General features: G+C 38.1%; 1 protein-coding gene across 2 annotated transcripts in view; it reads right to left on the reverse strand.

Moving 5' to 3' along the window:
- Positions 1-659: 659 nt before the first annotated feature.
- Positions 660-12,032, reverse strand: part of Fhl5 (four and a half LIM domains 5) — a 37,558-nt gene continuing 26,185 nt past the window's right edge. For both annotated transcript variants that reach the window (XM_004628187.2, XM_004628188.1), the window contains exons 3-6: positions 11,491-11,665; positions 10,446-10,615; positions 6,398-6,584; positions 660-877 (exon numbers count right to left, since the gene is read on the reverse strand). In XM_004628187.2, the coding sequence (XP_004628244.1) occupies positions 714-877; positions 6,398-6,584; positions 10,446-10,615; positions 11,491-11,665 (696 nt within the window). In that variant the 3' untranslated portion in view covers positions 660-713. The remainder of the gene's footprint in view (positions 878-6,397; positions 6,585-10,445; positions 10,616-11,490; positions 11,666-12,032) is intronic.

Below are 12,032 nucleotides of genomic sequence, written 5' to 3' on the forward strand. Positions count from 1 at the left end.
ATTTGTAAGCATTCAGAAAAATCACTGTGGGTTTTAAGACAAGCTGTGTCAAAAATCACTGCTTTGGCTATGCGCAGGCAGAAATGCTCCCCTGTATGCTCATGCAAATCCTGAGAGCTGGAACGTTTACATTTCTCACATCCCACCAGCAGAACTCTGGGACCAACTCACTATGGAAGCGATGTGGGAAACACTTACTTTCTATCTCTAGACTCAGGATGTATGAACAATAAACAAATTACTTTGAAATGACATAATTCTTAAATGTGATAACAGTCATCTCTCTTGCAAATCTCTTTCACTGTTTATAGTTAATCCATCACCTAATGTATAACTAGCTAGCTAGAAATGCAAATGTTAGCCTCATGTGCACTTCTCAACCTGATTTTTTGTTGTTTTGTTGTTGTTGTTTTAACCTACAGCTTTGGGAAACATTATTCTTCAGAATTAATACAACTCCTAGGTCACTAGTTTAGAAAGGCACATGTTCCTACGTTTCTAACAGCTGAATGCAAGGTGAGATGTTAATTAGTGTATACGAATTTGTGCTTTTTTTTATCCCCTTGTTATACAGTTCATTCACAATGCATGTACAATCTTTTCTGCTGTGTACCCTATTTTAACATTTCTAAGAGATAAGTCAAAAATACTACTGCAACTGAGTTCTGGATTTAGTGAGAACAAAGGCAAAGTGGATTTCCTGTGGGAGAAGATTAGATGTCACTGTCCACACCAGAGCCACATTTCCGGCAGCAGATCTCAGTGTTCTGGGTCAGGAAGCCTTCCCCCACCAGGGAGATGGAGCACTTCCCGCAGTTGAAGCACTCACTGTGCCACTGGCGGTCTTGAAAGCAGATAAATTTGGCACCTCTTAGACCTGTAAAGGAATTAGAGAAAGAGTAACCCACTCCTTCAATGACTGCATTTGAGCATATTGCCAAGCCGTCTTCTAGGAACTGAATACTGAGCAGCAAGTAAGACAAGGCAGAACCGTGTAACCCCTCAAAGAAGGCTGCCCTTCTGGGAGCACCAGACACTGGCAAGGCCCCCCACGTGACCCAACAAATTGCATGCTCAATTCTGCTGTATTCTGCAGAAGTAAATAGAATTTTGATATATTAATGACACATATTTGGAAATAAGAATTGTCTAAGGTTGTTAAAGAAATATAGTGTGTATGCAGGGAAGGGCATACATGAAGTTTATGGCAGGTTTTAAAGTCAGAGATATCTAAGTATGAATATTTTCCCTTTTCTTTCTGTGTGACCTAGTTTTCTTAGTGGCAAAATGAAGATAACATGAAATAAACATATACTTCTTAGCCTGGTGCAGTATTTTAATGACTTTTAGCTTTCTTTTCTCATGTTCAGCGCTGTTTTACTTAGAGAGAGTCTTAGAGTTATTTTGTGGTTTGTGATACAATTTCCTGAAAGCTCAAGTAGAAAATTTTATCCAAACTGCTGTACAGCTATTGAAATATGAGAATCTCATTGTCTTTCCCAGAGAGCTACAGCTTAGGGCTGCAATGAAGATCTGTCTCTCTGATCACTCTAGCAGGTCTCACCACCCTATCCAGAGTTTTTCAACAAGCGCCCCATTCAGTTCTACCATTTTAACTTGGGTCTCACTTGAGCTACAGTGAATTTTTTTTAATTAGTAGCATTTGAAATGTTTTACAGGAGAAAAGGTCTAGAAGTTAGGAAGAAGTTAGGGTTTCCTAGATTTGAGAGTTTATTTATTTGATAAGTTTTGTCTAAATAATTTCAGTGCTACAGGATTCCTATGATTTGCTTATCATTCGTATAGCAAAAATAGAATTGATATGGGTTGGTTCATATGTAATTTCTAAATATTCCATTTAGGATGCGGAAGTAAAAAAGAGTGAATATACATTTTATTTCAGATAAACTCTCTGATTATAGCAAACTTTAGTTTTCATCCCTAAAAATTTATTTGATGTCTTTGTATAGAGTTTAGTAGTTCATAGAGAAATTTGTACCAAATTCCTATTTTCTGTCCTTAGTTTGTTTGTTTTTGATGTTATTACTTTCCAATAAGAGTAAATTAGTAACATACCAACTAATTATCTTAAAATTATTTGAAGCATTATGAAGCAGACTTCAAGAGTGATGTTCTATACTCCATATGTCATCTTCATTCATATAATTAGTACATATATAATATTTTGAGACTTATTTGATTGTCTTTACTTTTATTTGAACATCTTCTATAAGCAGCAAATGAAAAACATGCTAAAATTATATTAAGAAGAAAATATCAAAATATCTGACATCCAAACTTTAAAAAAGGCCTGCCTCAACAAGTGAGATGTTTGTAAATTGTTTCAAACTTGGGACATGTTTACTCTTTTAAGTCATGTGGATCATCTGAAGTTATAAAATCACCGAGGGACACAGATTTTGCTGCTTGTGACCTGGCTTTGGGTGTTCCTAACAAGCAGTAGAACAAGAGGTGCCAGTTTTTGGCCCTTGAATACGTACCAGTCTCTGTCCTAACCCCTTTATGTGTTTTTACTCCACAACATGTTCATCTTACTTTCGTGGGGTAGGTATTTGCATCATCTCCAACTTGTAGACTAAAGTTAGCAATACAGCTAGAGAGCTGCGCACAGCCGCGCCCCAAAGATGGCTTATGGCCCTTCCTTAAGCTTTTTAGAATGAAGTAGCTCTTGTAGAGCCAAAAAAATTGGGTACGAACTAGAAGCGCCCATGATACAAGTCTTACTTTCACTTTTAGGCTCGTTCTTCGGCGAACCTTGGTGCTCTCTCTTTATATACAGAGAAGAGCCCTTTCCCTCCGCTCTTGTCGCGGATCCCCAACTTACCAGGGGACTTACCGGTGCACCCCCTGACCGCTGCAAGTTCTGAGCCGTTGACTGAAGGGTTCCCCGTACGTACGGGCCACCACTTGTTGCGCACGACCTCGCCAGCAAGGAAGACGCAACGACCAGCTCTTCTTGCAGCAGTTTATTCAGGACCTCTAATTACAAGTTCTTCTTCCTCTATATCTTCCGGGGCTTTCCTATGGCATATAGCCCCTTTTGCAGCCTATCCCAGAGTGCCACGTGAGCGCTGCCCATAGGTCCAGGTATGCGGAAGCAGACCATGGGCCTTGGTCCCAGCCTTACATGGAGTTGTTGACTGGCATAGAGCACTCACCCGCAGGGGGTGGGAAGCGGAAGCCAGCGCCATCTTTGGGGCGCGGCTGTGCGCAGCTCTCTACAATACAGAAGTTCAACTACTTGTCTAAGTTTGTCTAATTAGAAATGGCAGATCTGACTCAACTCTAGGGACGTTGCCTCCCAAGTTTATGCTGCTAACCTCATTGTAAGTTCAGCTTTATGTTTTGTAAAGAACTTAACCAAGAACATTAGTGTCTCTCATGGGATAAACTACAACATCTGAAACTCGCTGTCATCTAAATAAATAGACATAGAAGGAAGCTAGCGTGTGATGCCTTTCAGCTCTTCAATAAGTGAGCATGCCAAAGATAACCACCAGGGACGTCATTCACATGTGGTCACTGAGCAGCCACGGCCAGAGGCAAGACCAGTCTTATTTCCCAGTCCTGAGCATTTTCACTCCATCAGTAGCTTGCTTATTGCAGATAATTTGAAATGCTATACTATCTTAAAATGGAAGACAAAGTTGTACTTATATTAGGAGTTTGTTAAAGTGAAACAAATTCATTGCAGTTAAAAGATTTACCTGGTGATACAGAGATAGATTTTGCTAATATAAAATTGTATTTTTTTTGAGACAGGGTCTCCCTATGCAGTTTGGACAGGACTTGTGTTCACTTTTGTGTAGCTCCAGACTGGTCTCAAACTCACAGCAATCATCATGTGTCAATCTCCTGAATGCTGGGATTACAGGCATGTGCCACCATGTGGGGTTCCAGGGACTGAACTCGGGACCTTGCACTTGCCAGACAGGTGCTTATGCTACTGAGCTATCTCCACAGCCCTATAATTGCACTCTGAAACTATTCTGAAACCTCTCTAACATAGCTTTTAAAAATTTGATTTTAATTGACAAATAGCAGTTGTACATTTTTATGACATATAACATCATGTTTTGATATATGTTTACACTGTGGGTAGCCGAATCAAGTAATTAAGCATTATCTCACACACATCTCATTTTGATGAGAACATTTAAAATTTTCATTAAAATTTTCAATTTTCAAGTGTGTTATGTATTGTAATTAACTATAGTTACTATTCTATATAATAGATGGTCTGCACTTATTTCTTCTGTCTAATTGAAGTCATGTGTCATTTGCATAAAATACATTCCTTCTTGGGCCTGCCAAATAGCTCAGTGGATTAAAGTGCCTGCAAGCAGGCTCAGGGGTCGGGCATTCGATCCCAGGGTCTGCCATGCCGGCCCCACCCCCAAGGCGCGCTGAGACTGCAATTGAGACTGGGCATAGTGGCACGCACCTGTAATCCCAGCTTTTGGAAAGCTGTAAACAGTGGATACTATGAGTCTGATCTAGTAGTGAGACCATGAACACCCTGTAGGCCCTTCCCTAAAATACACACACACACACACACACACACACACACACACACACACACACACAGAATACATTATTTCTTGAAATGAAGGCATGCATGTCCAATTTTCTAAAGATCAATATATTACCGTATCGAGATTACTTATGATACATTGATTCAAATAGTTCAATTTTTAGAAAATCATTTCTTCTAATTCATATTTACCAATCAGATTTAGAAATATAGAGCCATTTTCTGGCATCTCAATTACAGAACCAAAAGAAGACAAATAATTATTAGGGGTTCCTTTCAGATTCACTACAATACATGAATACATAATGACACGTGGGGGTTAGTCTTGGGTCTGATCTTCCTTTTTGATGCTTGCCTTTTTGTAGAACCATTATTTTTCTGTCTGAATTTTTAAACAGTTCTGCTCAGCAACTGATGTGGAACAATTTATCAGAAAAATCACACAAATCTGTGATGGGTCAAAGCTGACGCTCATCGAGTTCATCCAGCGTAGGATTTTGTATTTCCTTGAGATCAACATTAGGCACTAGAAGGGCAATGAAGGTACTGTAGCTGAGGGACAGAGATGGGTGTGAGGGCAGAGAGGACATGTCCCACCCAACCCGCAGCTGCTCAGCTACAAGGGGCAGCATTTGTGCTTGGGGACATGAAGGCCGCTCGCTCACCTGTGGCAAGCTCTTCCATTGTTTTCACTTTAGATATGACCTAGCTATTTTTCCAAATATGGAAGGAAAATAAAACCTTTATGGCAGCCAAACACAGTTCATGGGCCAGTGTAAAATTCTGAAATAATAGCGCCCTGTGTCGATGCATAGGACCATGCTTTATCTGACTGATTTGTTCGCTCCTTTTGCCAATGGTGAAAACCGACCAAGTGAAATTTGTCACAAACCTTTTCCTTCACTGACAGATGAATGGAGGTTCAACTAATACATTGGCATACATATTTGAAAATGGAGGAGAGAAAGGGTAGAATAATCTTCAATTCTGTGTCATGCGATCAGAACTAAAGAATGAAATATGGTCTAAGAATATTGGGAATGGAAAGTAGAAATACAGTTCTGTACCATTATTAAGGGGCTCTAAGTTGCAAGAATAGCTACTGGGTTTCTGAAGTATGCTGGCTTCAGCTCCTTTATTATAGGATTAGCACGTTAGAGATGGCTGTGAAGGAAACAGTTCATTTTCTTAAAACCCTGAAAAATCTATCTTACCTGGATCAGTTTTGCATTTACATTATTGTTCAAATCATATCTCATGTATACTGTTTCTAGTAGTTTATACATATTTTTTCATTTATTCACAATTAAAACTTGCTCCAAATACATAGAGAAAAAAGAACATACATTTGTTAGAAATACCTTAAAATTAAGTTTAATTAATTCCTGGTCTACGTTACCTTAACAATTACAGCTTCACATATTTTATAGAATAATTGCACTTTGTATTTTAAGTGAGCTTGGTCCTTTCTTAGAATTAAATTGGATTCTGATTTATAAATATATCTTACACTAAAATCCTTAATATGTCTCAAATTAGTCCTGTTCATTATGGTGAGCTCCCCCTGTTCTCTTCCTTCCTAGAATTATGACTTTACTTAGAGTCTGTACCATTAGATTTGGTATTTAATTTTTTTCAGGGATTTCTTTTTATGGCGAGTAGCTACCCAAATTATACTCTTTCTTTTTCTTGGGGGAAGGGAGTCCATGTAATATTTAAATTTATAAAGGAAAAGAGGCATAAAGGAAAGATTTACATTTTTTAACTGTCTTTCCTAAATTGATTTGGTAACGTTTTCCCTTCTGTCTTACAGGGAGGAACAAGTTAAGCTCAAGATCTTACCAGTAATGGGCTTGGCACAGGCTGCACACCTTTTGGCATAAAGGTGGTTGTAGCAGTCCAGGCAGAAGGGATAATCGTCTCTGGACATAAACTCTTCTTCACAAAGCTCTTTCCTGCAGCCACTGCATAGAAAACACTCTTTGTGCCATTGCTGGTCACGAAACGTTATTCCACCAGAAGTTATCACCTGCCAAGGGATCACAGAAAGGGGGATGAATGTAGGTGCCACTACAATTCAAACCATTTCATGATTTTCTTCTGATTTGGACTACTCTATCTCCTTGTTAGGACATCTTTTTTCCTGATACTACTGTGATAGTTTTGAATTAATAAGAGCTACCAAATATTATAGGGATTAAATAGAACTGAGAAAAGGTTAAAACTAATATTCTCCTGGAATGGATTTTTTAAAAAGGCGGGACCACCAAGGAAAATAAAAAAGGAACAAGTACTTGATTCACCTTCTCTTTCTCTGAGTTTTCTTACTATGGTATTCAAAGATTTAAAGTCACAGTTAAGATGTTTCTATACTCTGCTGTTACATCAATATCTAATTTTCAAAGATGTTGAAAATGTCCACATTTTTCTGAAAGCCTTACACTAGGTTCAGAAACATCTAGAATTAGAAACACGGCATGAAATTCATATGGTAGTAAGATGTAGTATTTCAAATTGTTCTCCTCAGTCCTCAGCACTGTGCTGAAAGCTGGCCTCTTCTGTTTATTCACAACACCTCCCCATCTTCATGATACACACTGTTATCTTTTTCCACTTATACACAAGCAATAGCTCATGATCAGAGTAGTGGAAGCACTTGCACTGACCTCAGAGAGACGGCACTCAAGCCTATACACTCCGACCCCACAACTTGTGTACTTAACTACTCAGACAATTCTGAGTCCAGCCGTTTTTGTGTGTAGAACCGCTTCCTAAGTCCCTGTTGAATGAATGAATACCAAAAGAAAAAAATCTCTGAAAAATAATTCTGATACTATGTCTGTCACACAGGGTACTGGGGACAGTAGGATGAGTTTTCAGCTTTCGGCTTCAAAATAATGGCGTTAGTTATACACTGAGCCTTAAAATGTGATTGGATTTGCTTAGAGATGATTCTTAGTTCTCCATAAGGTAGTATATTTTTTCTAAACCAGTTTAATCCATGGATTCTATTACTAAAAGTCTGAAACATCAGAATGGATAAATATCTGATAAATATTCTGATAAATATTCAGAAATGGATAAATATTGGGCAAGTCTTCTGAAGTAGTTATTTTACAGTCATATCTTCCAAACCCCTGGAAATTGAACTAGAGATGCTGAGAAAACTAGAATATGTTCATGCACATATCTTTTAAAGACTAAAGCAAGGTGAAATCCGAGATTTCCTTACAGGCTTCATATCAAATTTAATCTTTAAGCAATCTTATTGTTGATGAGCTAAAAATGTTGTATGCTTTTGCAAAAATTGTTCTAAAGATATTTTCAATCTTACAACAAATATGTTATAAATTAAGGATATTTTACATGTGTTATTTCCTACAGGAAAAAAAATACTATTCTGAGTAAGTGAAGGGGAGCATAATGGTTTGTGTGAAGCAAAGCAATTTAAAACACCCCTACTGACTTCAAATGCCTCACATCAGGCACAGCAGCAATCATAATCCCTTTGATTGGTTTGGTCAAATGATAGCAGGCAATGCTTAAAAGATTTGAAACTTGAAAAATGTATTCAAAGCAAAATACAACTTGATATATGCACCAAAGTGTGTATAATTAAGGAGTAGAAACTCTGGAATGTTGAAAGTAGTTTGCTTGTGATTATATTCTTTTTGAAGAGTTAAGCAGTCTAAGACGAAGTCTAATATCTAAGTTTGGTTTAGACCACTGACTGATCTGAGAATTTGGAGCAAGTTTATTCCCTGTAAAGTAAAGGCAATAATGATTTTGCTTGCAGTAGATGATAGACAAGTTTTAAAGAATCCATTTAATTCTATTTGAACTCTGAGGAATTTGAATTCAAAGTACTTGTGATTTTTGATGATTTATTTTTTAGTATAAAATGGATTTTGGTACAACAAAGTAAAATCTGTGGGTCTAGCTTTCTAGTACTTTCTGCTTTAGAAAAAAAGACATTGGGTCTTTGATTTGGGTTAAAAATTTGTTTTCTTTGTTTTCGGTCAAAAATATGTATACCTGCTTTTCTTCAGGAACTCATGCTTTAAAAATTAAATAGGCACATCATAATCTGCCTACTGCCCAACATCAACATTTCATAAATTTTTGGTGATTTCAAGTCATATCTTAAATATAGTCACAGTCGTCCATAACCTGGGAAATGCCAGAGCTTTCCACTAGGTAGCAATCAGCCCTTATGTTTTGGAGAACTTCCCATCTTGAATTTTTATAGATGCACTGAAACAAAATTTATACTGTATTCTATACATTTAGGATGTTTCCCACAAATTTCATTAATTTTTTTTTAACCAAACTCATTAAGAAGTAAAAGCCAAAATGGCTACTTAGGTTTCTTACTTCATTTTATTTGTATCACTTGTTTTTAAATGTGTATTACTGACTGTGGTAATTCAATGAAGGTTCGTATGTCTGTCACAGGGCCACAGGGTCTGACTGTTGCACATAACATTATTTTCTAAGTCAATGTTTTGGCGAGGTAGTGGAGGTCTTCATGTGTTAGACTGTTTCATGTCATAATATCCACTGTGATTCTCAGTCATTATTATGGTGCAATTCAATAATGTTAAGTTAGGGGCCTGCAAGATAGTTCAGCAGACTAAGCACCTGCTTAGGCAAGCGCAGAGACCAGGGTTCAATCCCTGGCATCACACACAGTCTGAATGACCCTGTACCAAATTAGTAATAATAAAAAAATTTTTTTTAAAAAGTTTTAAATTAGGAAACTGCCATTGTTCCAAATTGAATGTAGCATTGTAAAAATATAGAAAGTGATAATAAGACTGTAAGTTGTGCACATACAAACACACAAATGGCTCTAAGAGACCTGACAAAGTAGCCCACAGAGCGCACACGTTTAGGAGGTGCCGGACGAATCCAATGGGTTTCCATGATTCAGCTTTCTCACCACAATTTATGGTGTCCTTTAAAACCTGTGTTGGCTCACCAGTCAAGGATTTCTTCCAGAACATCGAAATATATTTTATGAAACATGTGCTTTATCAAGATGATAGACACATACCATTTTTCACATAAACGCTTCAAAGCTGAAAAGAGATTTGCCAAAACATCTTCTAAAATATTATTTTTTTTGCTGTTGGAAAATGTGCTTTGATTGGAAACCCAGACATGAAGACCCTACTTGTTCTGGAACTAGAAGTGGAGGAGGCCGCAGCCCTTGGTCTTTTTGTGTCTTTATGTTTACTGAATTTTCCTAAAGAGTCTATCAGTCTCTTAAATCCACCAGCCTACTCTTTGAAAATATAAACTGGGCATGATGGTGCATACCTGAAATCCCAGCACTCTGGGAGGCTGAGGTAGGAGAACCACTGTGGTTCAGGACCAGCCTAGGCTACAAAGTGAGCTTAAAGCCAGCCTGAACTGCAAGGTGAGACTCCGTCTCAAAAAGGCAAAGGAAATACAAAAGTGTCAAACCAATAAGGCATTTGCTTCATGGGATACAATGTGAGATGTTAAACAGCAATTTAACTTGGTTTATTCAGTCATTCTGTGAGGAAAATCCATACTTCTCTGAAACTGTTCTGTATTCAAAGAGAGATGTGCCCTCTCCTGGTTTACATGAGATGTTGCATAAAAGCAATAAATGGAACTGGAATGCTAAATAACTTGAGCTATTGGAATGTCAAATTTGTCTCCTGGGTGGAATTTTATGGCTAATAAAAATCATCAGCCAACCCCATTGGGATGACTGGAGGTTTTGGTCCTACAGAAATTTAAAACTAACATCAATATGTTAGCTTGATATACCATGACAGTGTTAGTTAATTGTAATTACATGATGCAGCTAAAAAGTAACTGGAAGCTTCCATATGCTTCATGCTTTTTAGGTAGTTACCTTCTTACAAGAGTTGCAGTACTGAGCAAACTCCTTCTCAAAACATGGCACACAACAGTTGCCAGTCTCTCTGGAGATCAAAGGCTTCGTTCCTATTGGTTGCCGGCAGTATTCGCACACAAAGCAGGTTTCGTGCCAGTAGTTCCCCTTAAATTCCATTTTGCGAGAACCTGAATTCCAAAAGTAAGAATGTTTAGTCTAAATCAGGCACCACTTTACATTCTTTAAGCAACTGTAAGTCACTTTACTTAAAAATATACTTTAAACATAAAAATCATAAATTGCCTTTTTAGAAAAATAGCCTTCTTTTTTCAGTTTCAGAAAGGTTCATCTGGGGAAAGAAAAGTTAATGCTGTCTAGCTGTGAGTCACTTACTCATTCCCTGCAAATTCTTCCAAGCCCTGCATATAAGCTGCTATTGGAGAAGTGAAAAATATCTGAGGTGGAGAATTTGGATGGCTATATAGGGTTTAGATAAATTGGGCCATGATAATCATTACAGGGATATTAGAAATGCCTAGAGAATTTATGTTGCATAATAAGAAAATGAGACAGAGAGAGACAGATGAGGGGGGTATTTCCTATATTCATAAGAAGAGAGAAAAGGATCAAAATATATTGCCGCAATAAGCAATGCCTGCCAACAGTGGCATCATTGTTAAGGATCCGCCTGTGTGTAGTGCTACAAAACAAAGCTTGGCTCCGATCTCCTGCGACAAGTCATTCTTTCTTAGGCTGTTGAGTAGGCCCAGGGAATGTTTTCCAAGTAGTGTCATTGGTATGAATTTTGTCTTTTTGTACTGTTTGGGTTCTGTTTCAAAATAGTTCTTTCAGCTAAAGTTTTTGAGAATAGAACATTGTTCGACTATCTGTTCACAAATAGTGAACAACCTTTTTCTTTCTGAAGTTTATGAAATAACTTCAGAAGAGAAAGCAAGATGAACGTCTTTCTCAACCCAGGGCCCTTGAGCCCTGTGCTCTGCTCCTTCAGGCAGCTAAGGAAGTGCAGCTCCAGTCAGAGCCTGGAGCTTCTCACAGATCTTACCAGGCATGATGGTCCTCTTGCAGTGGAAGCACTTTGAGGAGCACTCGTTAGAATAGCACTCCGTGCATAGCAGGCGCTCATCCTTGGCAGCAAAAGGATTTTCCACCAAAGACTGATAGCATTTGCTGCACCTGAAGCATGCTTCATGCCAATGGCGGCCTTTGTAACAAAGATCCTTTGAGATAGGAGATAAGAGGTAATTAAATGTGCTTACAACAAAGCAGACCATTTTGTAAGGTAAGCTGAGCATTCCTGGGACTCTAGCACCAGGAGGTTGTGCAACTGGCTTGACGAGGAGTTGTTACTGATACTGTTATCTACAAAGAAGAGACGCTGAGTAAGAGTTAGAATCTGGGATTTTCTTGATTGGTCACTAAGGGCTGCTGGGAAATAAAATGACTCCCTGACACCTCTTTAAATATCCAGCAAAACAGATTGTTCATAGAATGGTTTTAAAATTCAAACTTGTAGTGATCCTCCTGTTTTTAGTCTCCCCAGAAATGGGATTACAGGCATGCATCACCACCCCTAGATTCAGTGGC

This window comes from Octodon degus, unplaced genomic scaffold (genome assembly GCF_000260255.1).
Source record: "Octodon degus isolate 3935 unplaced genomic scaffold, OctDeg1.0 scaffold00022, whole genome shotgun sequence".
Lineage (NCBI taxonomy): Eukaryota > Metazoa > Chordata > Mammalia > Rodentia > Octodontidae > Octodon > Octodon degus.